Genomic DNA, 24,516 nt, shown 5'->3' with positions numbered 1-24,516 from the left:
TAAATTGCTCTTCAATCGGGAACAAATTGGAATATCCAGACTGCTTATTCATGAATTGACTAAGCAATATAACAACCATCATATATCAACCTTTAAAGGTCATCGGGTCTTTACTTTATTTATACATAAATTTAATAGATTTTCATTCAATGGAGAAAATGAGAGACTTCTAGACTGCAAATTGTATTTGCAACTACTACACCAAAAAATGGTACACGTCGTGCAAATTCATACGCAGAACTGTTCTATAAAAAAGTTTCGACTATTTATCGGCTTCTAATACCTCTTTCGGTGAGTCCCACTACCTTTTGGTGTAAGGTTGGACACCCCTCTTAAGTTCATGAGATCGTGAGATCGAATCTTGTTAGAAATCGTTTGTCATCAAAATTTATCCCATATAATTTAGACAAAATATATAATAAATTTATCGTATTTTAGGCCTCCTTCATGTGGTCGGGCTCTAGACCATTCAACTTCTTACACTAGATAACACCCAACATTTTCCACCCCTTGTATTGCATAGACCGCTCAAATTCTTCAAACCCCGTTTCTGCCGAATATATATAAAGCTTTCTGCTTGATCAAGACTCAAGAAGAGATTAATCGAAATCGAGGCGATTGTGATTCTCTCTCTCTCTCTCTCTCTCTCTCTCTGGAAAATGGATTTTTCTGAACAGGAAGTTGATTTATTTGGGGAAGATTACGAAACAGAAGGAGAAAAAGATAATACCAACAACAACAATAACAACAACAACAACGACGATGGAGATAGTCATAACTCATCATCTTCTTCATCTTCCTCCTCATCTTCTTCCTCTAATGGTAGTGTTAGCAGAAGTGGTAGTGGAAGTGGTAGTGGTAGCGGAAGTGGTAGTGGTAGCGATGGAGATGAAGAAGAAGTTCAAGGAGGTGGAAGAGGAGGAGGAGACAAGGAATATGGGTATGATGATAAAGATCTATTTGATTCTGATAATGAAGGGTATGTCAAAACTGCAGCTTCTAGCCCTTTTCCTGTTCCTGGTGAGTTTTTCAAATTAGGGTTTTCTTCTTTACATACTAGTCTACTAATCATGAATTGTGAAAGGTTTATACTTTAGATGATTAAAGATTGAATTTTGAAGGATGCCCAATTTAGTTTTTGGTGTAGATTCCAATTATTGATTATGTTTAAGGTTGATTCTCTATTGACAACCTAGTATATAAGTTTGATCAATTGATTAATCTTGGAGTAGGTAATTTAGGGGAATGAATACCCATTAAGATTTTCCTTGGTATTTCTGTTGAGGGTTTATGTGGTAATCACTTTTTGTACTTCTTTTTTTCTTTTGATTTTCCATCTTTGTTCCTTGGTTGATTTAGCATATATTAAGCTGAAATTGGTAGAAGAATATGAACTAAACTATTGGTGAATTAGAGTAGGTTTGAAATCCCAATGTTGGAGAAGTGTTTTTTTTTTACATAAATTAATAATTTGATTCTTAGATGACAAATAGTTTTTACATTTTGGATGCCTTCTTATTTCCATTACAAGTTAATCGGCAATTTCGCAACTTTATAGTTTCTTATTACTGTCACACAAAGTTTAACCTAGTTTCTACTCGGCTAAACCTAATACGAAATACATGTTTGTGTTGGTTTGTCGTTTACAAGTGATCAAAAGGAAAAATTTGTATATATGAATTATGATATTGCTTGAATCCTTTTGTCATAATGTTGATTTATCTTCACTCTTTAGAGAAATATCTGGACCAGCTGTTAGGCTTTAATGATATATTATTAGATTTTCTTTCTTTTTTAAGGATTGAATTGAATACAACTCAGCTTTTAGCATACTTTAGTGGCGAAGAAGCCTTAATTTCTTCTTGAAGTATCTGGTAAAGCTAAAAAAACTGAGTCGTGACAATTAAGATAACGAAATGTTGTAAAGTCTTCAAGCAGATATTACTACAAATTTGATACTTTTAACAATTTTATACTTATTTTAACACATAATATTAGTATGGGACAAGTTACCAAATTTGTTTCTCTAATTCTCTCTTTGTGGTGTTATGGATTCTTAACTTGTGTACTTCCTTTGTTGAATGAAATCTTTATGGCAGAATTACCTCCTATGAGGGAGTCTAACTATCCATCCAGAGGTGGACGTGGACGCGGACGCCATCAGTCTGGGTTTCAAAATGGTAGAGGGGGGAATGGCATCTTACCCCGACCTGGATCATATGGTCAACGACAAAGTTATGGGTATGGTTCTAGATTTTCGAATCCTCCACGAGATGAACGTTTTGTTTCCGAAATGAAGCTTACAAAGACTGAAGAAACCTTATCTCGGAAACCTATTGCATTTCAGGAGGTACTTAAACTTGTCCAACTTTTTTTTATTTCTTGGATTGAATTCTTGTTAACCCTGTGATGAAATGAAAGGCGCACGAATAGCTTGGGTCTGTAAAATGCAAATGTACGTTATCCTGCATAGTTGAATTGTTCTAAGCAGGATTGAGCCAACTTGTTGTATAGGGACGGGCTGAAATTTCATCAAAGAAATTCAAAGAAGCATGCGTTATATCTCTGTTTTATTTTTATTCAGCTAGTTTCTCTTCCTATATCTATCACATCCTATCTGTAACTTTCTCTTGCAGCCGTGTGAAATTGCGTGTTATAGTCGTGTTGAAGGTGGAGATGTTCACTTCGATGAAAGCAGCTTGGTAGGCATCATACAACCCCATTGATTCTGATGCTTCTTTACTATGAGAAATAAATGAGTCATAGAGTTTGTGTAGATTTTCTAATTTATACCACTCTCTATTATATATTATTAGAGACTTTTTAAGCGGCTTATTACTGAAGAAGTTGGAGCTGATTTGAATCAAGGGTTTGATACTTTCATCGAGAAAAAAGGTAACATCTTACATTGAGGAAACTTTCATCTATTTCTGGTAATAGCGTGAGCTTTAAAGACGCTATATATAGCTTATATAAATTTTCTTCATGTAGAAAATATCTCTAGGCAATAGTTATATCTTCTTTCCTGTTCACTTTGTGCTTGAGTGCTATTTTAAGTAGGAAAACTACTGTTCTTTATATCAGACTTGGGATCAATGGGCTTTGGTGATATGCTTGCTTGCATAAGAAACAAGAATATCCCACTTTCTAACCATATTCATTTTGTGGTAAGATATTATAATTTCTTTTTTGCTGCTTGTGCTTGGGCATAAAATATTGGACAATTGTATAAACATGTGATTCATTGTGCAGACGTACCGGAACAACCTCAACAAGGTACCCACTAAACCTCTACAATATAACACACCCTTTCGGAAAACATTGTAACAAACTTTTCCGTTTGATGACATTTACTTCTACTGCTGATTTCGCCTTTTGTGTAGATATTGGCTACTGCATATATTAGAAACGAACCTTGGGAAATGGGGGTACATAAGAGAAAAGGGGTTGTTTATCTTGATGTCCATAAGCTTCCAGAAAGACCTCAAACTGAGCTAGATCGTCGAAGGTACCTAGATTATTGCATGAAAGGTTTCTATGGATATTACTTATTATTTTTAGTAAATTATAATGAGCAGAAGTAACTTTGAGAACAATGCCTTGGATATTAGATGTTATTGGGGCTACTGCTTTGAGTCCCTTGCGACTGAAGATTCAAGTAGAGCCGATGGAGAAAGTATACATCATGTTGATGCAAATGTCGAGTTTTGCTCTGTGATCAGAACCAAATTAGGGGCTCATCGTATTCTAATGGGTGCTGAAATGGACTGTTGTGATTCCACTGATGATGGAAGGAAGTTCTATATTGAGTTGAAAACTAGTCGAGAGGTTCATTCTTTCTCTACCTTGTGGTCAATTTTCTTATGTGGATATGATTCACTTCTTCACCCTCCAAACCATGTAAATCATGAATTATTAACACTGTTACTTTTGAGTTTGAGCTCGTCTAACATTTTCTTTTCCATATCACAGTTGTTCAACTACCATACGGAAGAAAGATTTGAAAAGGAAAAACTTCTGAAATTTTGGGTATGAATTGCTTGAAATATCTTGAATGCTAATATACTTGTAGTCGTGTACATCGATGCTATTACTCGTATGTTTTGGAATATGTGCAGTTCTCAGCTAAAATACTTGTACATCTGATCTGATCATTCTAAATTTTGTTAAATTTTAGATCCCAAAACATGTAAATTGTTAGGAACTTGTTTTGATAAATGGTGCGACTTATGTCATTTGAAGTTGTAATTCTCCTCTTATACGTGTGTGCTCTATAGATATTTTCGTAGAAAGGCAAATCTATATTGATATGTCAGATAACGTGTATAAGAATTGTCATCAACATTGGAGCACCAGACTTCTGACATCAAGAAATCATCCAAATTTGGCAAGGTTTCATGAAAATGATAACTCCGTAGATCTCACATGTAGGACACACAAAAACATATCAGATTCTATATGTAAGATATCATTTAAAGTATCCTGGTCCTAAAAAAATCCCTTATTCCGAAAATGTGTAAGATGATCAAGTCGTGCATTTCCAAGATAGAAAGTTTTCCGTAATCACCTGTGAAGGGTTCCAGTTGTACCTAGGCTGATTCCGAAAATGTGTCCAAATATCGGATGTAAGCTCCCAATGGACTGTATCCTGGCATTTTATTTGCGCATCAGGCATCTATTCGCCATGGGGAACTCCATCGTTTGCATCCTATCCTGAGCTGGAGTCCCCTTAAACGAGGGCCTCATATAAAAATTGTACTTTTCTTGGGCAGTTGTCTTCTCCATCCTTACATGGAAATGTTAGTGTTGATTCTTCTCCTAGCCCGTTAAAAGATTTGACCAATGGTCAAACACAAAAAATTGTGTCGATTCAGTAGATGTTGATCTCCAATCCAGTTTGAGTAATGTCTTCCTTAGTGTTTGGTAGAACTTTAAGGAAAATTTGGAAGTACGGTAGTTTCTGTTAGTCTTTTTTGTTCTTTCTGGTAATTGATTGTCTGCTGTGTATGTGGTTATCTAATGAGATTTAATGTTGCAGATCCAGTCATTTCTAGCCGGTGTTCCTTACATTGTTATTGGATATAGGTAAACCCTACATCTTGCATAACTCTTAGATTGTCATGGTTTTACGTTCTTGAAGATGATTAAAATATGGAAATACAATTTAAAAAACATTAACTCTTATTTTTGAAATTATGAGAAATGATATTCATGCCGGGAAGTGGGTGGGTATTAGTTTGGAAGCTCTTGGGCACCAATATATATATACATATATATACATATATATATATATATATATGTTAATTTAAATATACAAGAGGGAAAAAGAGAGAGATTGGTCATGTTATTTTGCTTTTCACCTTCCGTCGGTTCTATCTTACGAACTTGACATATGAAAATGTTGTAGCATAAATAGCAATTTGCATATGGTGATCCTAATTGTGGTACCTCATTATGCAAAGGACTCTTGTAAACTTCTCAATACACATTTCTTGTATATGCGCGAAATAGTTATTCTGGATCACTCAAATTTGGTTTTTTGTAGCTGTCCTAGCATTTGTTGTTAGATCAAACATTGTCGTTCTCTTTTCTTGCTACAGGGATGATGATGGTCGACTTGTTCGGACTGAGAGGTTAAGAACCAAGGATATATCACAAAGAGTGAAGATGAAGAACTATTGGCAGGTACTGAAATTTTATATAGCAAGTATTCGGGAAATCTAGTTATATGTTGTCTCCTACCTTCCTAAACTATATCTTGTTTTTACGACCCTAGAATCCGATGATTAAGCGAAGTACAGGGCCCATGATCAAGCTGGGCTTCCAAATGAGGCATATATGTCTTACCTTAACTACATCAAAGATGTAGCAAATCTAATGTCAGTTAATCGAAATCTTGGCAGTCAGAAATGCTATGTTCACTTTTGGAGTTCATTACTTATATTTCGTCATATAACAACTCACTCTTTAGGTAAAGAGTGTGGGTTTTGTACTTAAAACACGAGAGCTACTTATTTTATTTAACACCAATCACATTATCAACCACATCATCCGTGATCTTAGGTACCAGCCTAGCATTGATGTACCTTCACCAACCATTATACTCTTCACCTGACTAGCCTAGTGTGAAGCGGAGTTGAAAGGCCCGATAAAGATGTAAGGTGCTATCCTATAATCTAGTTCTAGGTGGTCTTCTCGTGGAAGAGCAATGTGGGACCATGTGCGAGGAGTATGGGCCTTATGACTACGTCGTCGAGAAACCCTTGACACAAGGAAAGGTAATAAAAGAATGACTAGAGGAGAACCAACAAAAACCATAAAAAGGAAATAAAAGAAGAATAGCCGAACTAAAGGATGATGTGCCCAATTTAAGAATAGGACTAACATAGTAATAATTAAAAATTTACAACTCATTCTATAATTCTCTTGCATTTAGTATTGTGTTTTCTTCCGAGTTAAGTGTTTGTTACTGAAATATATAATCCTTTAGCTTCATCTATCTGTGCGCTCATTTTTTTGTCAGGGAGGTGTTTGTTTGGCATTTGCCGATGAAGTCCTATGCTGGCTCTATGGAACAGTTAAAGAGAGTGAGTTCGATCTTACTTTTCTCTATTAGTCAATCTTTTAAATGTCATTATTCATTATAAATCCTATACATTTTTCGACAGATGAAGACTATATCTTGCAATTTGCATATCCTTTTACTCGTTTAGAGCTTCTACAAGCGCAGTCTTGCCCTGACTCTATCACTACCCATGCCGAACAAGTATGAGCGTTATTTATGTCGTTGTTTACCCGGATCTAGATACAGACAGGTATAAATTTTATGTTTCTTGGAACCTTGAGCTGAAGTTCTTGATAGGGAAATTTCGATAGACAGATGGCTCAATAGTCATGAAAGCTATAAAAGTATAAAGAACTTTTATGTTATAAAAGAGATAGTTGAAAATTTTGTACTGGCAATTGGCTTAATAGTGTTGCAAAACTATGGAACTGATAAGTTACTTTTTGAGATGATTTCATGTTATATGTAACCCGATCGACTGTAAAAAGGAAATGAGTCTATTCATTCATCAGTTTGTTTTGATTCCAGGTCCTGTTTTTCGTAAGTTGGTATTCCTCTGTGTTCAGATATTTAGTTCGATATAATACAATTCATCTTCTCAAGACTTTATGAATATGCCAGGCAAATGCTTTGGCATGCTAGTCTAGGTATGCAGAAGTCTAGACGTGCCGAAGGTCTAGACGTGCCGAAGGTCTAGATGTGCCCAGTGCCCCCGGACTGACATGTACAATCTCTTGATTTGCTATATTTATGAATCATGAATGCTGACTAACTGTGTAAGCTAAACATCTCAAAAATTAACAAAATGACTAACAAACATTTTTTTTTTGAATTGTTCAGTGTGTGCCTCGAACCCTTGATCTTTAGGTGGAAGATTATACCTCTTACCACTCCGAACAAGGGTTGTTGGCTAAATGAACAACAAACATGATCCAGTGAAGTAACCTATTTCACTCAACTAAAGCGAAACTTTCATTTTCGAGTGAACTTTAAGATCGAATGCCACATGTTATTTCGTTTTCGAGTGAACTTTAAGATCGAATGCCACATGTTATTTCGTTTTCGAGTGAACTTTAAGATCGAATGCCACATGCTAATCGGGTTTTCTTACGCACTTTGAGATGGGGTGAGAGGGAGCGGTGCAAAATAACTTCCCATGGAAGCAACCAGTGTTGTTTTGTTCATTGGATTGATGGTAGTGGGGATGTTGATGTTGTGCATAGTCTAAACTATGTAGATACCAGTTTGGGTTACTGCTCGGGCTCGACTCCTAAGATTCTGCTTCAGTTTGGGTTTTCTTACGCACTTTGAGATGGGGTGAGAGGGAGTAGTGCAAAAACCTTCTCTATGATAATTCTTTAAGTTGGTCACAAATCAGATGACCAAACAATTATTGACCCTTTTAACACGATTCCTTAAATTTTATACCGAAAACGAACTTGAAAAAATCGAACGCTTGTGGCTCAACTAACCAAGTAAAAGAGTAAGATAAAAAGTAGAAAGTGACTCATTTATAAAATCACCCCCTGTAACCCTTTTAACACGATTCCTTAAATTTTATACCGAAAACGAACTTGAAAAAATCGAACGCTTGTGGCTCAACTAACCAAGTAAAAGAGAAAGATAAAAAGTAGAAAGTGACTCATTTATAGAATCACCCCCTGTAAACTAACGAGCCTATGTATTATATGGTGTAAAGAAGAGAGAAAAGAACTTCAAAAAGCGTGGATAAGAAATGAAAAAAAAATGTGAAGTTAAAGTTAACAGATCAATGACAACTTATGGATCAAAAATTTCAGTTTGACAAACATGGGGCCAAATTTTCATGAGGGTCAAGTTAACTGATGGAATGATAGCTTATATACATTAATAGATGTAAGAGGAGTGAGTCTCGGTGGAAGAAGTTTGCCATCAAGATTTACCCCATGTAATTTAGACAATTTATAAAGTAATAATGTAATAAATTTGTCGGGTTTTAGACCTCTTTCATGTTATCGGACTTTAAGCCTCTTTCATTATGGTTTAAATTAGGCGGTTATCATGCTTATCACATCTTCATGATGTATCAATGCCTAGTAACGACTACGTAGATCATAGTCGATTTCTCAACGAAAAAAAAATAAAAAAAATGTAAGAGGAGTGAGAAAAAGCTAATTGATGGAATGACAGTTTAGGGGTCAAAAATTTCAGCTGGACAAACATGGGGGCCAAATTTTCACATTGGTCACAAATTGGTGTTTGAAACGGAATTAACCCACAAAAATCGAAACCCTTACTTTCTCTCTCTACTTCTGCTCTGTCTTCGAACTTGGAAGCCACCTTACCACAAAACAAAATGGAGTAGAGAGATTGATATCAAGGGTTTCTCTTGCTTTTCATCTCTCTAGCGAAACCCTAATTTTCTCCTTTCTTAACCCAGCTATTTTTCTTCTCTCTTGAATTCCCAATTTCTTTCTTATTTCCCTCTCTCCTTCTAGAAAATTTTAAACCTTTTTTATTAGGCGTTGTTCAATTTCGTTAAATTTAGGGTAAATTTTATATACTGGGAAGGATTGATTCATTAAAGGTGAGGACAAATAATAAAAGGAAAAGGGGAGGAGAGGATATGTATAAAGATCGAGGAGGTGTTGGATCGAAGTCAGAGAATGTTTCTCTTGATCGTAGAAGGATCAATGATGCCCTAGATAAACATCTTGAGAAATCTTCACCATCTTCTTCAAGAGGTTTGAATGGGAAAGACAAAGAGAGATTGTCAATTCCTTCAACATCTTCAGGAAAACAACCTCCTGATCATAGAGACACTCGTTCTGCTTCTCTCTCCAAAGCTAAGTGTTCTGAAGGTAAAACCCCAATTTCTTAAAAGTTTTTAATTTATTCAGTTGAAATTCACTCATTTTATGTGATTTTTATGCTCTTTGGTGTTGATTCACTTGTTGCCTTACTTTTGGTGTGGGTCTCTTGAAGAATTATTATTTCTCATCTTATTGTGAAGTTTTTTTTTGATATCCCAAAAAAATTTTCCCTTAAATTACTACATTTACTTTGATTATGATGAAGGGTTTTAGGGTTCGACAAGGATAGTTTATGTGACATCATAGGCTGAAGGTCTCTGTGGTATATTTCAATTGTGATGAATCAAGTTTTTTAGGGCCTGAGTGTCTCGCTAGAACCACAAATTAGTTTCATAATCACTTGATCAGTTTGCTCTTGAATTATGATGCTGTGATATAGACATCATATAATCTACATTTTAGAAAGGAGAATTCTTTTTTGGCAATTTAGAAATTCTTAGAAGTGATTTGTTACAAATCACAAGGTGATATAGTGCTACATTAGCCTTATTTGAGGATTATGAACTACATATACGTCAGTAATTGATATTTTAATTCCATCATATTATCTACTAATGTAACTATTAAAAATGATTTTGTGCTGATTGATGTTCTTGTTGACTTTAATTGCAGAAGAATCTGAGTCAGACAGTGAAGAATCTGATGTAAGTGGTTCTGATGGGGAAGACACATCCTGGATTTCATGGTTTTGCAATCTCCGTGGGAACGAATTCTTCTGTGAAGTTGATGACGAGTACATTCAAGATGATTTTAACCTTTGTGGCTTAAGCAGTCAAGTTCCATATTATGATTATGCCCTTGATTTGATATTGGACGTTGAATCCTCTCATGGTAAGCATATCTTCTTCTCTTTTTAATTTATTTCTCTGTTTATAAAGGCATACAGCTTCATTCTGTTTCTAAACATATCATCCTTTTGGAAGTGGTTGAAGAACGGCTTATTGCATAGCTATTGGTTTTGCTTGTTCTTTACCCTCGTGATAAAATTCCAATATATCAAGATAAATATACGCAACTTCAATTATAGACTAATGGTATTGACCATAATGATTTGGCTTACTAATTCGACTGACTTTTTCAGTGTGTATGTTTGATTGTTCTTTTTTCTTGTGCGAAGTTCTTACCTTCTACTGATCTTATATTCCATACTGGATTTTTGCTCGGAGAGCATGTAGGTCTCAACTTAAATTTCGATTACTTGTGTTTACTCACAACAGACAATCATTATATACAAAAATGTATGTGATTTAATTTAAGCAGTAGACTGCTAAAACAAATATGCTTAGACAACCCCTCTTATAATAAGGTTCCGGACCTTCCGGTTTAATAATAAGATAATTTTACAAGCTGAACAAGGACCATATTTTTTGTGTATTAACTATTAAGTTGTCACCTTGCTTGGGCATTGTGAAGCTTTTTTTTGGTTTCAGTTGACCATGGCAAACTCTGTTTAGATGTTGCTTCATCAGTGGAAGTAAGAGGTTCCTTAAGAAGGGTAGCGACACTTGGACTCTAATACATTGTTTTTGCTTAGGTCAATTTGGAAATGTAAAAAACTGATGATCTATAATGTTTCTGAGGTAATATTCGAGAAATGTTTCTGAAGTTAGCAGTGGGGACAACTGTTAACCAGCATTCTGATTTTGTTTTGTTTTTTCATTGATTCATCCAAGTGAATTTCTATTATTGACTTTTTGCATTTAAATCTCTTCCATTTATATATATACATATATATATATATATATATATATATATATATATATATATATATATAACCTCATTTTAAAAAATAAAGTGTCAAATGTATCAGCAGTCTAGGTATATATAATGGATGTTTAGGAAAAGCACAAATTATGAGCACCACGTCAACTTCTCAGGCAAGCGCACAAGAAGTGTGAGCTTCTGCCTTTCTGCGAGATCTTCCTCTTTTTGAGTTCTTACTAAATGAAGGAATGTCATATCATACTTGCGTGTAAATTCAAGGTTCTTCTTTACTGAAATGACTTACTCTCTGTGAATTGATGTATAAGTTTTGTGCCCTAGCTCAACTTTTCAATTATTATCAAACAGTGAACTTTTCTTTTGTTGTTAACTTTGATTCCTATTTATGACCTTGCACAGGTGATATGTTTACGGAGGAACAAAATGAATTAGTCGAGTCAGCAGCGGAGATGTTGTATGGATTAATTCATGTCCGTTATATATTAACCACCAAAGGCATGGCTGCAATGGTGAGTTAATGCTAACTGCCATACTAGTTGTCTCTTTTAACATCTGAATCTGACTCAAATTTATGTGTGTTTTACATACTTCTTTCCTTTCTTACCTCTTCTTCTGGTTATCGACTTAGCTTAACATGTACAATGTAACTTCACAGTTAGAGAAGTACAAGAATTACGACTTTGGACGATGCCCAAGAGTTTACTGCTGTGGTCAACCCTGTCTTCCAGTCGGTCAATCTGACATTCCCCGATCTAGCACCGTCAAGATCTATTGCCCCAAATGTGAAGATATTTACTACCCACGATCTAAGTACCAAGGAAGTATCCTTTTCCGCTATTTCATTTACTATTGTGTATATCATCCTTTACGGCATTATGTTTTAGTATAACTAGATTTACTTGTCTCACTTAGATATGTTCTCGACATCATATGCTAATATCTCGTATAGTTTGCTTCAGACCCGTTACCATCACGGCATTCCCATTAAGGATCATCTAGGTACTTTGCTTCTCACCCGAGGGCGGCATGTATGCCCCATCGTTGCAAAGAGCAGGGTCTGAATCTTGTTGTTTTATTGAAAGAGGAATTCAATCATTCCTAGAGTACAGAATCATTTAGGAGCGATATATGTTTTAGCGTTCAACCCATTGAGGGTTTAGGCATCTTCTTATTTCTCATATTATTACATGCCAATTTCTTTGATTGGATCCACCTAGATATTGACGGAGCTTATTTCGGCACAACATTTCCTCACTTATTTCTCATGTCATATGGGCATTTGAAGCCACAGAAACCATCACAGAGTTATACACCAAGAATTTTCGGTTTCAAGCTTCACAAGCCATGAATATTCATGCTGCAACTCAGGGTTGAGATTTCCCGTACACAGTTGCTGAGATTTTCATCTTCTTTGTTTCGCTCTGTGGAAGAAATGAAGATGATTGAGGTCTTATAAACCCTAGTAGAGTTTGGAAGTTCTTCAAGTAGTATTATTATTGGATTCAAACTCTTTCTATACTACGAAGGAAGGATTGTTCGAAAGGAAACAGTTGGTCACTCAGCTGCTATTTTTTCCTGGTTTTTAAATGCTAGTCATATATGTACTAAGACATATCTGTCAAATTGTGTAACATCTAATATTTACGCGTTTTTTTTTTCACTGTTAAATTGGGTTGCTTTGAAGTCTTTATAATTTATTATCGGTTGTAATACTGCTATATCATCTTAGTTGAGCTAGGTACTTCAAGTGTGAACTGATATATACAGGAAAGAACTGTGTTTTATTACTCATTTTTTATCCAAGAACAAAAGAAAACTGACCAAAAAACAAAAGTAACGGTGATATAGTGTTAACTTGAGGAAAGAAAATGTTAAATAAAGGAATATCAAAGGAACAGTTTTAGACTCGCTAACTGTGCGTTATTGAACCGTTATATCGATCCATGGTGTGTCATTAATGTCATTTGTTCGAAGTTGCATATTAGTTTTATTATTAGGTTATTTTCCAAATGGCATGATTAGCTTTTTGCGTAGCTTCTTAGTTTATCGAAAATACTCAGATGATCACTTTTCTGCCGTACCCCTCCGATTACTATTCTTTCAATAAAAAGGCGTTACAGTTAAAGTTGATAAAAAAAACGTTACTTATGTTGCGTTTTTGTTTTTCATTTTACTTACTACTTCTTTTTTACTTTTCAAATGTGTTTATGGAAGTAAGAAAATCGTAAAAAACAGTGTCCGTGCCGTTTTTTAAGCTATTGCCACGTGGCAAAAAAGAAGGGGGTTGATTCGTTTGAACGGGTCCTATCCTTTTCCGCAAGTGAAGTTGAGACTTGAGAAGAGGCGAAAGGTTGAAGGAAGAAGGATTTGTATGATTGTATCTCATCCCCAAAATACCCTTTCATTAACCTCATAATCACCATACTACATCTACCCCTCATAAACAAATAGTAATATTTTTGGAGGAGCACCCCTCATTGTTTTTTGGTTTACAAACAAGTACTAGTCTATATGATTCTATGAAACTTTCAAGCTATATTTATCTATAACCTTCAAGTTATTTTTATCTATAATATCATATGAATTTTATGTTTATGCTTCTTTGTGGAAATAGTATAGGTAAAAATATGAAAGCTAGTAACCTAGTTTAGTTGTAAAGCTACGTCTTTCAGATTACAAACTTAAATCTTTTGGGCAGCTACTATATTTTTTATTTGATTGTTTATAGTTCAAGGATTTGACAAAATAGTTAAAGCACTCGTGTGGTACTATAGTGACTCTAAAGAACCTAGTCGTCTTGTTTGGATATGGTTAATCGGCAAATAAACCTTAACTTTTAGGGAGCCAACATTGTCATATCTAGTTTTGTCAAAATGATTGGATGACTCCTAAATTTTATAGTTATGTCAATTTAGTGCTTATTATTTGTCATCTAATTTTATGATTTTTATTTGTTTAATTTTTCTCCCACCTCTATCTATCCTTTTCCTTTGTCCATGAAAGACCTCTACGAATGGCATCCCAAAAGAATTAAGTTGAAATGTTTAAGTCTATTTCAAATATTCAAAACTTCCTTTATGAAGTTCAAGTACGAGCAAAAATTGAAAGAAAAAACAGAGAGAAATATGGATAGGTTGTAGAGATAAAGGAGGAGAGGAAAGATGTAAGGTATAACTCCTCCCCCATTAGGATAAGAGGTTGACAATCATTTGATTGGATTAGGGAGAGGGATGTCGTGCATACTAAGACAAACATCCACCAACGAACCCTCTAAAGAGAGTGAAGTCCAATATTATGTACCAATGAAAAAAGTTCCTTAAAAGTCAAGTAAATAAAGTTTGGGTCTATTAATATAAATCCACTAAATTTGAGAGATAAATGACAGATGCAAGTGGGAGAAACACACCAAATACTATTAAAAAGAAAACAAACACTAAAAATGTTTTTAAAGAATATAGTTAAACATAGGACCAATCTAGTCAATTGGAAAGAATTAGGGTGTAAATATAGAATTGAATACAAGATGAGGGTCATTAGGAATTAACACATTTCAACAAGGAGATACATAAAAAAAAGGAGTGGCATCATAGTAAATGAGAAAGCAAATAAAGGGTATCTCAATAATCTCTCTTCTCATCCCCTAAATCGAGTTTTCTCCCCTTCTTTTTCTCTCTCTATCTGCAAAAACTCAAAGCCATAGAAGAAAACACAAATCAGATAAAAAAGAGAAAGAAATACAAACTCAAAAGACACAACAACAACAAACACACACAGATATAGAGAGAGAAACAAGAAAGGGTTAGAGAGAGAAAAGAAAGAAAGAAATTGTTTGATACAGATGTAAATGCATCAGAAGAAATCTGAAGTTCAGATCGGAAAAGAAAGTAGCGGTTTCTCTTCCGATTTCAATCCAACACCGCCACTTTTTCCTCTTCATCATAAAAATTTATACCACTCTCAATTACTTATCCACCACCACCCAATACCATCATCATCTCTTCATCATAATCTTACCATTCAAGTTCCACCACCACCACCACTTTCATCATCAGAACCACCACCACCAACACCTCCGTTTTCATCATCAACAACAACAACAACCCAAGATGAGAATTCCCTCACAAACCCATCTACAGTTCTTCTCTCTACCCCTCACAAGAGACCCATAATGAATCACCAGCACCACCACCACTCTTCTGCAACTCTTTCTCACTCACCCACTTTATCTTCCCTTCATCATCACCACCACCATAATCAACATCAACCCTTTGCCCCACTTTCAATTTCATCAAAGAAATCACCTTCTTCTTGTCCATCTCCTTATCTAATCTCATCCGCCACCAAGGCCGCCTTTCGCCTATTACGTCAAATACGTCACATCCGTCGTCTTCGTCTCCACCTTCGTCTTATCCTTCTTCTCTCTTTACCTTCTTTCTACTTCTTCCTCTCAAACCCTCATTCTTCTTTCCTTCTTGATTTTCTTTCAGCTCTTGCTTTCTCTTTTGCTCTTCTTCTCTCTTTAAATCTTGCCCTACCTCGTCTACCCTCAATTCGTCTCCTTCTTTCTCGCTCGTTTCCTTTAAAGCTTTTATCTTCTCCTTCATCTTCTAGATCACCCCCTCCTCCTGTTTTTTGGTCAATTGGGTCGAAACCCAAATTGGAAAATAGGGTCAATTCTGGATCTGGAGTTCAAGTTTATAGCAATGGTGATATCTATGAGGGTGAATTTCATAAAGGGAAATGCTCAGGAAGTGGGGTTTATCACTATTACATGAGTGGTAGATATGAAGGGGATTGGGTTGATGAGAAATATGATGGGTATGGAGTTGAAACTTGGGCAAGAGGGAGTCGATATCGTGGGCAGTATAGACAGGGATTAAGACATGGATTTGGGGTTTACAAGTTCTATACTGGTGATGTTTATGCAGGAGAATGGTCAAGTGGTCAAAGCCATGGATGTGGAGTTCATACTTGTGAGGATGGGAGTAGATATGTTGGTGAATTCAAGTGGGGTGTCAAGCATGGTCTTGGGCACTATCATTTCAGGTAATTTTATTAGATATTGGAGTTGTTCCATTGATTTGTTTACTCTCTTGTCTTGAGGGACTAGTTTGTTTAGGTCTTTGATCGTTAGATTGCATGTATTGTATTGAATTTGTGAATATTGGTTTCATAGCTTATCGAATCGCTTTATATGCCCCATAGATGTGGTGAAGTAGATAGCTATATTTGCATTATGAGCTTGTGTCGAATAATGGATAGTTGAACCTTGATTATTTTGATCTCGTTGATTCTTAAACCTTCGTTACCCTGTTTGTTCTAAAGTTAAGGTTTTAGTTTATGTTGATTGTGGTTTGTTTATAATAGATAAGACAGTCCATATTCTTTTGGTTTATCAACAGATAGTAGATTTTTTTGATAAGTATCAACAGATAGTAGATGAAGTACAATACCTTTAATCTCTTCTTTTGCTTTGTTTGTTTCATATTGGGATGTCCAATTCTTATGCTTTTCACTATTCAGTGACCTGTTTAGTGTAACAAGGAGAAGTGTAATGAGTGGAAGCGTTGAGTGAAATAGGTTTATCGTCATTTCATATTAAGGTTTAAGTTTCCACACAAGTTTCAGGCTGGAGTCTCTTACTTACGGAACACTTCACTTGGAAATTTAATTAAGAAGCTGGTAAACCTATCTCATCCATGCCTTTCTAGTGGCCTTCATAAGTTGCCAGGGAAGTTGTAGTGTTCAACACTTCAACCGTAAAGTGGTGATGTTGTATCATTAGGATTACTGTTTCTCTTTCTCTTTCCCTCTAGTTGGTAGTGGTACGAAATTAAGCTGTTCATTGTGCACTAAATAGTTAGTACTTTATATCACATCTCGAGTAATTTCTAAAAAAAGAAAAACAAGCTTTTCACTCAGTTACTCGTCAAGAAATTATATACCCAACTGTTGTTTGAATCGCTAGTCTAGTAGTTTGAGAATAACAAGGTTAAATTATTATTGATAGTAGGAGTACTTAGACTTCGGATGATAAAAAAAATGGTTAGAGAAGCAATGACTGTCACACTTTTCATTTCCTAAATGACTTCATGGATATTTTGGTCCATCTACTTTAACCAATTGGTTTTACTCTGGCTATTGTTTTTATATTCTTCGGCGATATGATCTTTTTGTTCAAATCTTGCATTCTTGCTTATGAAGAAAAAAATTTGTATGCAGAAATGGGGACAATTATGCTGGAGAATATTTTGCTGACAAAATGCATGGTTTTGGGGTATATCGCTTTGCCAATGGCCACAGATATGAAGGAGCCTGGCATGAAGGAAGACGACAAGGGCTCGGAATGTACACATTTAGAAATGGTGAAACACAATCTGGTCACTGGCAAAGTGGTGTCCTTGATGTCCCTAGCACACAAAACATTCAACCTGGATCTCCTGTTGCTGTTAATCATTCTAAAGTGTTAAACACAGTTCAGGTGATTTACCAATCCTTCATTAATGAATTCTGCTCATGTCATAGGCACGTACGTGTTCATGATTTCTTTCGATTATAAATTAGCATCCTTTTAGCTTCTAAGTTTGTATTCACTATCAATTTGTCATGTAAGTTTATGGCTAAAATAGTTATCCATTTGAATCAGAGACTGAACTCAGAGAATAATAATAGCAAGTATGAAAATTTGTGAGGCTAATACTAGTACAGCGTTCCCCTAAAGCTTAACCGTAAACTATGATGTCAAAAGAGAAGTAATGGTACCTCGCCTTTCTGATTTTGCTCTTTATTAACTTATATGTGTTTGCTAAATCGGTAATGATATTTGGTAACTACATATCTATATAATAGGATCACCTTGCCCTCCTGTAGTCACCCCGGCTTGTTTACGTTAAACTTTTCTGTCTCGTTTCAGTTTTTGCCCTGGCCCATTAACGTTAGACCCCTCCATCCCAGTTCCAGTTTTTGCCCCAGCCCATTAATGTTCTTTACTCCTCTCCCCTATTTCAGTTTTCGTCCCGGCAAGCTAAGGTTAAACTCCTTCCCCCTTCAGTTTTTGCCCGGCCCGTTATTATCAGTTACCCCGTTTGAGCTTCCTCCCTAATACCTTGACTGAAGCGACTAGTGAGCTAGAGTAAAAGATTACGGAGATTGTTTTTTTACTGAGAATCATCTGTTTTCCTTGATCATCATTACTGAGAATCATTTGTTTTCCTTGATCATCAGGAAGCACGAAGGGCTGCAGAGAAAGCGTACGATGTGGGGAGAGTGGACGAAAGGGTAAACAGGGCAGTTGCTGCAGCAAATAAAGCAGCTAACGCAGCAAGAGTAGCTGCTGTTAAAGCCGTCCGAAACAGAATGCATCATCCTGAAAATGAAGCTGAAGATATACTTTCGATTGTGTAATATTGCTATAGCACCAATCAATTCTCTCTGACAAGCTGCAATTTGACTCAAATTGCACTCTCTTAGCTCAATTACTATGTAGGGAGAGAGAGCAAGTTATAGGGAAGAAAGATGATGAAAACAATGGCAGAAGAAATTTACAGTATTTTCCTTTTGTTTTTTTAGTCTTCCATGTAAGGAAGGTGCCAACTTGGAACCACTATTAGTTGTTGAAAGGACAACTGATGAGGAGCAAGTTGGTTGGTTTCCTCTATTTTGTTGTCATTGTAATATGTATAGGATGATGATGATGATGATTAGTAGAGAAAGTGTACTAGTGAGAAGAAGAGGAAAGTACCATGACAAACTTCATGTTTGTTTTGTAGGTAGAGAGAGAAACAAGACAGAGAGGTCTTAGTTTTCTTTTGTATGTCTTTATGTTGTTTTTGCTTGTATATTAGAGGGATGAAGTAGAAAGGGTAAATGGAAGTGCTGGTAGCAGAGGTGAAACCTCAGCCTAGCATTTGTTTCTATGTTCTCTGTGTGAAACTGTCGACACTGTTGTGGATGAAAAAAAATCGATTTGAAAAATTGTTATGTTATTGAAGAAAGACACGAAATTTGTTATGTTATTGAAGAGATTACAATCTCTCAAAACCCACTATCAAAAACCCCAACTGCTGAAAATGGATCTTACTAGAAATTGCTCTTTTGTAATGAAGATTTGAAAAATTGTTATGTTATTGAAGAAAGACACGAAATTTGTTATGTTATTGAAGAGATTACAATCTCTCAAAACCCACTATCAAAAACCCCAACTGCTGAAAATGGATCTTACTAGAAATTGCTCTTTTGTAATGAAGATTTGATGAATGAAAACTTGGCAAGCCAAAGACAACCATTTCTTTTTTCTTTTTTGTGTTGCAAGGACTTCACAATACAGATGAAGGATAAAAGGTAGGATTATAGTCCAAATTCTACTAGAATTATGAGTTCCAACCCATTTAGCTAAACTGTCTGCGTGCATATTTCCTTTGCGAGGGATGTGACAGAATTTGATGCTTATGAATTGTGGAAGTAAGTTTCTTATCTTCGAAACGTGAAACTTGGATTGTCATTGAATCGGTATGGTTGAGTTTTGAAGATGCTTGAGTGTCTACATTGTCACTTTCTATGTGATGAGTTTTTTATGCTACTAGCTGCCCATTTGATACCCATTGAAATGACTAATAATTCGCTTTCTTCTGCGGTTCTGGCTCTGATTATAGAGCCATGAATTGAGCTTTATGATTATGAACGATGCAACTGATTCCGACCTGCTCATTAATTATTAATATTCATAAAAGAGGCGTCTGTATTAATCCTGACATAAGGGTTAGTAAGAGGTGACCGGTTAATTATTTTTGGCTTCAACTTATAAGTAATACTGGTGTTATTGATGTTGGAACCAACAACCATAACGCGCCTTCCAGATAAACCATAAAATAGTTGTATAGTAAGTATTCTTGTTAAGGTTATCTGTTTTTGCAGTATCATTCCAAGAAGTAATCCAGTCTTTTAACGATTACGTTGTCGGTTTTGATATTAGAGTAAGACCGCACATTAGGGGCCGGCCCGGTTTGGAAAGTGATAGAAGTAATAATAAGAAAGAGAAGAGCTAAGATTCAGGAAAGGATGACCGGAGGGTATTAGTTCCATTTTTGAAATGGGAGTCGTTTTTTTTTTCTCCCCGGCCTCGTCGTGATTGCCTTCCTTTAGCCGCCCAGCAGAACAAGCGCCCCTTCGGATCATCAGTTCAATGTTGAATGATGAGGAAAGAAAGGAGTGGATCTCCGGGAAGGGAAGCTTTATGGGAGAAAGGAGGAAAAGTATGTTCGTGAGATGTCTAACTAGGAGACTTCTTGATATTCAAAATAAAAGTCCATTTGGTATGTGAACCAAATATTTAAGGAATCAGTTAAGTTTTTTTGCTTTCCTAAATGGCCCCAAAACATGAGGTTGACCAATAACTCTAATCTCCATCTCCATCTCCATCTCCATCTCCATCTCCTCCACCTTTACCATCCTTTCACCTTGCTCACCCTCTCTTCATAATCTGCCCAATATCTCTTTTTCCTGCGCATTGAGAAGAGCACAAAACCAACCCAACAACTAATTCAAACCACTAGCATGTCATTGCCTAGTTAAGAAGATAAGACCCTCGAGAACGTGTCTTTCTTTTGTGTTTACAACATAGTAAATCAGTTGGATTGGAAAAAAAACAACAGATACCAAAGAAAACAATACCAACTCCTCTCAATCGAGGATAATGCACTTCGGCATCCAGGAAAAAGTAATCAGACCATTTGGAAGGTTGGGAGATACTCAAACTTTAAAACAAGAGAGCTGACTATAATTAAGTGTGCCAAAGTTTAATTCTTCCAAAATCAAAACCTAATATTTCAAAATAATAGATTCCAAGAAAGTATTTTACTTGTTCTCTGAAACAGAAAATCAAAACTCCCAAAATACTACAATAAAACTGAGAAAACTGAGAAATCTCTATCCTTCAATTTGCTCCCTGAGCCTACGGATTGTGCTCCTTACAGTTACAGCTGCAGCAGTGCTGTAAAAACACGACCAAGAACAAATGAGCACACGACAAAGAACAAATGAGTACACGACAAAGAACAAATGAGCACACGACAAAGAACAAATGAGCACACGACAAAGAACAAATGAGCACATGACAAAGAACAAATGAGCACATGACAAAGAACAAATGAGCACACAACAAAGAACAAATGAGCACACGACAAAGAACAAATGAGCGACAATCAACAATATATCTTTTAAAAGAACACCAAAAGAGAAAAGAGATTGAGTATGTTACTTTAAGGTGTAGGCGCCTCCTGCTTTCACTTTGCCACAATCCTTGCATCCCCATATTCCAACAGCCTTCCTCTTGACGGCATACTGCAAGAACACATTTTTAACATTCTTAAACTTCCACATAATTCAAGCTAGCAAGACAGTAATCTTTTTTAATTATATGTCACCATCCACTAAACCACATTACATCCAATCCGTTGAGACATTAACTTGTCTCTAGTCCATCAAGCAAGCGACCAACCAAGTAAAAGAGAATAATGAGAAAAGGCGCAGGTAGAAAAATGAACATACCTTTCCACAGAACTCGCAGAAGTACTTGGCATGCTGGGAAACTTCCATCTTCTTAATCTGTTTCCTTAAAGATGCACCATATCTGGTACCTGTAGGAAAGCCATCCAAATCAGTACTACTACTTCAACATATATCAACAACAACAACTAGACGATTGAATATCATCATTACATGTTCTTGTTGCTTGTCAAAAACATCATTCGAATAATATCGTGAATTTAGAGTTTACAAATTTTCTCCATGTAATAGAACAGATGCACTTACCATATTTACCGACGATACCGGCCTTCTTAGTACGCTTTGTCTGCAATTATAATTAACACAAATAAGCAAAAGTAAACATCGAAAACCAACTCAAATGGGATATAATTGACATGTTCAATAAAAGAGTAAAGCATTCGGCCCATTTAGTAAACTTTACCAACAAAACTACTTCTAGCATACCAGCCATTGATACAAATATATTGGTGGAGATTAACCTAGAAAATCTTCTAACCCACCAACAGATGTTAATGAAATTCTCAATTACAGATTCAGAAAGTAGCTGAGCCCTTTCATTGAGAAAGACAATAGTTTACATATTATACAAACAGTAGTGAATGTTTACACTTCAAAGCTAGGTCATTTCTCAGAATCTCATGATTATGAAGATTAAGAAAAAAAAACAAAGTTCTCATTTTTATATTTAGAATAAAACATGAATCAATGATAAACAAATCGAAGATTTAAGTCTTCAACGATTAAACCCTAGAATCTATACTGATTTTACAAATCTTAGTGATAGAACATGATATATAATGAAAGCATATGCAAGAACCAAAGATTAATAATTATAAGAACTGGTAATGATAATATGTGCTTCCTACTCAGATCAATCGAGACATTTCAACGACTGGAATGGAATCAAAACGATGGTATGACAATAAACAAACAGAAACCCTAAATCTAGACAAGAAGATATGAACTTACCATTGCTAAAGATGGAGGAGGCGAGCTAGCTAGGGTTTTTCTTTAGGAATGAAAGAAGGCCCTGACCATTTCTCATATTCGATTTTATAAGGAAAATGTCTTAGGGTTTCAGAGTTGGAATTTTATACCGATATTACCCCCTACCAATAGGTAGAATAAACCCCGAGTCCTTTACTCTGTATGTGGGTTAATCTGCACCGTTTGTTTTACTGTTTAGCGGTAATCGATAGAATGTGACAATTTATTATTCCATCTCATGATCTAATGGAAATTTAGTCCACCACTTCTTGGTGGAGTTATAGACACTCACTCTAAAAATTCTAAAGAAATTCATTTCTCGTGGAGGTAGAAATTCATGACTTATTGATATTGTGTTGTTACAAACACAAATAATGTTTCGTAGGATAGTCTGTATATGCAACACCGAAGGTACCCCTTGTACCAGTGGTGGTTACATCTATTGGAGTGGTAAGTTGTCTCGAGTTAAAGAACAAGAGAGATAGAGATGTCAATTAAAGGATAAACATAAGAAGTTGGAAACCCATGGTCCATTGGGTAATTGATTGTTAATCCGTATTCTAGCAATTGCTATATGGTAGAGTGATTCTACACCCAAAACAAATATTTAAGAGAGCAGATATCGATGTCATTTCCGACCTTAAAGTGTCCACAACTCTTGAGAGGTCATAATTGAGAGAAAAATAAAGACTGAAGGAACGAGAGAGATAGAGACAGACGACTTTTCGACTAAAATTGAAGAAGAGAAAGAACATACGTATAACGTGTGTGCAGTAATAAGAGGTTTATTGTTGTGTGTGTAACAATTTTCACCCGTGTGAATAACGATTTGCATGTGTATAAAATTCCAAAGCTTTAAAGGCACTATCTCGAATATCTGTAGTTGGCTGCCCTCAAAGCAGCCCCTTTAGACGTTTTTCGTCCTAACTTACAAGAAGCGCCCCTTTGCAAAAAAAAAAAAACAGTCCTTAGAGCTTTTATCCTCGTAATCTTATTAAAAAAGAAAATCTACCCATGAAGAAGATGAAGATTAAAGTGATGATGATGGTCTGTCGTCCTTTGGTGCAGTGGTTGGACACTCCCTCTCAAGCAATGCGAAACATCAGGGTTTGGCCTCTCACGAGATTTTGAGGTCGAATATCGGTGGAAACCATTTATCATCAAAATTTATCTCATTAATTAAGACAATAAATAAAGTATGCAAGAACATATGAGCTTTCAACCCCCCTAAGATGATCCTAAAGGTCTTTATATAACCTTTAAGACCCAAGATGTCGTAACTAACCGTTATGGTGCTCATTTAATCCATGATGTATTACATGTTATATTCATGATAAATCAAAGTTATCCAAATATAATGAATCTTGGATTCCCATCACAGAAAGAAAGTGATGATGAAAAACCTTAATATGAGTTTTTTCATTGCCTAGGTTATTTCTATTTCTTCTTTTTTCTCTATTTCTTCTTGTCCTTAGTTTCTTCTCCACTTTCCTTATTTCTCATCCTTCATTTTTTTAATCTCTTAATCCATCTACATCATTTTCTCCTTCTTCTTCTTCGGCGCACGGGTGAAAAAAAAATTGCCAAAAGAGGGGTGCTTTTAAAATCTTAATGTCAAACTTGTTTGATTAAAGTCGATGGTGCTTGAGTCCAATTGTAGTAGAAACAAGGGTCACGGAAAGAGACCCCCATTTCACTATAAGATCCCCCGAGCGCCTTTAAGTATAATTCTTTTGATTCTCCCAATTCTACTACCATTTCTTTTTCATGTCAGTTGCTTAGTTAGGATCGTCGGCAAAATGTCGTTGCGAACGATTTTTTTTCCTTCAAACTTCCTCTCTCTTT

At 35.7% G+C, this 24,516-nt stretch overlaps 4 protein-coding genes across 6 annotated transcripts; 3 read left to right on the top strand and 1 right to left on the bottom strand.

The window, feature by feature from the left end:
- Window positions 1-447: 447 nt before the first annotated feature.
- On the top strand, window positions 448-7,092 carry LOC147536804 (glycine-rich protein). 2 transcript variants are annotated; one of them, XM_086640243.1, is made up of 13 exons: window positions 448-1,020; window positions 2,100-2,350; window positions 2,637-2,702; window positions 2,817-2,895; window positions 3,085-3,167; window positions 3,253-3,276; window positions 3,384-3,508; window positions 3,612-3,828; window positions 3,973-4,029; window positions 5,039-5,085; window positions 5,601-5,685; window positions 6,524-6,587; window positions 6,669-7,092. In XM_086640243.1, exons 1-13 carry the CDS (start codon window positions 660-662, stop codon window positions 6,770-6,772), a joined length of 1,563 nt encoding a protein of 520 aa, XP_086496369.1. In that variant the 5' UTR covers window positions 448-659; the 3' UTR covers window positions 6,773-7,092. The 2 variants fall into 2 exon arrangements, 1 of the variants encoding a protein (XP_086496369.1); XR_015225172.1 differs by having other exon boundaries at window positions 480-1,020; window positions 3,973-4,906; window positions 4,958-5,085.
- Window positions 7,093-8,461: 1,369 nt separating this feature from the next.
- Window positions 8,462-12,807, top strand: LOC147536803 (casein kinase II subunit beta-1-like). 2 transcript variants are annotated; one of them, XM_086639540.1, is made up of 5 exons: window positions 8,462-9,405; window positions 10,030-10,248; window positions 11,539-11,648; window positions 11,795-11,960; window positions 12,357-12,807. In XM_086639540.1, exons 1-5 carry the CDS (start codon window positions 9,171-9,173, stop codon window positions 12,485-12,487), a joined length of 861 nt encoding a protein of 286 aa, XP_086495666.1. In that variant the 5' UTR covers window positions 8,462-9,170; the 3' UTR covers window positions 12,488-12,807. The 2 variants fall into 2 exon arrangements, 1 of the variants encoding a protein (XP_086495666.1); XR_015224977.1 differs by having other exon boundaries at window positions 8,855-9,405; window positions 11,795-12,145; window positions 12,300-12,807.
- Window positions 12,808-14,543: 1,736 nt separating this feature from the next.
- On the top strand, window positions 14,544-19,113 carry LOC147536802 (Histone H3 K4-specific methyltransferase SET7/9 family protein). The gene is made up of 3 exons (XM_086639539.1): window positions 14,544-16,185; window positions 17,362-17,620; window positions 18,364-19,113. Exons 1-3 carry the CDS (start codon window positions 14,984-14,986, stop codon window positions 18,541-18,543), a joined length of 1,641 nt encoding a protein of 546 aa, XP_086495665.1. The 5' UTR covers window positions 14,544-14,983; the 3' UTR covers window positions 18,544-19,113.
- A 1,779-nt stretch (window positions 19,114-20,892) lies between these two features.
- Window positions 20,893-22,919, bottom strand: LOC147536801 (large ribosomal subunit protein eL43z). Its single transcript, XM_086639538.1, has 5 exons — window positions 22,654-22,919; window positions 21,949-21,988; window positions 21,685-21,773; window positions 21,395-21,477; window positions 20,893-21,127 (listed from the first exon to the last, which is right to left on the bottom strand). Exons 1-5 carry the CDS (start codon window positions 22,654-22,656, stop codon window positions 21,064-21,066), a joined length of 279 nt encoding a protein of 92 aa, XP_086495664.1. The 5' UTR covers window positions 22,657-22,919; the 3' UTR covers window positions 20,893-21,063.
- Between the last annotated feature and the right edge of the window lie 1,597 nt (window positions 22,920-24,516).

The sequence above is a fragment of the Eschscholzia californica genome, unplaced genomic scaffold (assembly GCF_041429995.1).
Source record: "Eschscholzia californica isolate CP2 unplaced genomic scaffold, dmEscCali1.0.p SCAF_5, whole genome shotgun sequence".
Taxonomy (NCBI): domain Eukaryota; kingdom Viridiplantae; phylum Streptophyta; class Magnoliopsida; order Ranunculales; family Papaveraceae; genus Eschscholzia; species Eschscholzia californica.
The sequence above is the reverse complement of the archived record's forward strand: the minus strand, read 5'-3'. Positions and strand labels throughout refer to the sequence as shown.

Bases quoted from the DNA above. Each gene is read 5' to 3' on its own strand.
- LOC147536804 (XM_086640243.1), top strand. From the start codon at position 660: ATGGATTTTTCTGAACAGGAAGTTGATTTATTTGGGGAAGATTACGAA. The intron at 3,277-3,383 runs GTACCCACTAAA...CCTTTTGTGTAG, and splicing joins ACCGGAACAACCTCAACAAG to ATATTGGCTACTGCATATAT. The intron at 3,509-3,611 runs GTACCTAGATTA...CTTGGATATTAG, and splicing joins ACTGAGCTAGATCGTCGAAG to ATGTTATTGGGGCTACTGCT.
- LOC147536803 (XM_086639540.1), top strand. From the start codon at position 9,171: ATGTATAAAGATCGAGGAGGTGTTGGATCGAAGTCAGAGAATGTTTCT. The intron at 11,649-11,794 runs GTGAGTTAATGC...GTAACTTCACAG, and splicing joins CCAAAGGCATGGCTGCAATG to TTAGAGAAGTACAAGAATTA. The intron at 11,961-12,356 runs GTATCCTTTTCC...GGATCCACCTAG, and splicing joins ACGATCTAAGTACCAAGGAA to ATATTGACGGAGCTTATTTC.
- LOC147536802 (XM_086639539.1), top strand. From the start codon at position 14,984: ATGCATCAGAAGAAATCTGAAGTTCAGATCGGAAAAGAAAGTAGCGGT. The intron at 16,186-17,361 runs GTAATTTTATTA...ATTTGTATGCAG, and splicing joins CTTGGGCACTATCATTTCAG to AAATGGGGACAATTATGCTG. The intron at 17,621-18,363 runs GTGATTTACCAA...CTTGATCATCAG, and splicing joins AAGTGTTAAACACAGTTCAG to GAAGCACGAAGGGCTGCAGA.
- LOC147536801 (XM_086639538.1), bottom strand. The intron at 21,774-21,948 runs GTAAGTGCATCT...GCTTTCCTACAG, and splicing joins CGGTATCGTCGGTAAATATG to GTACCAGATATGGTGCATCT. The intron at 21,478-21,684 runs GTATGTTCATTT...GTGTTCTTGCAG, and splicing joins TCTGCGAGTTCTGTGGAAAG to TATGCCGTCAAGAGGAAGGC.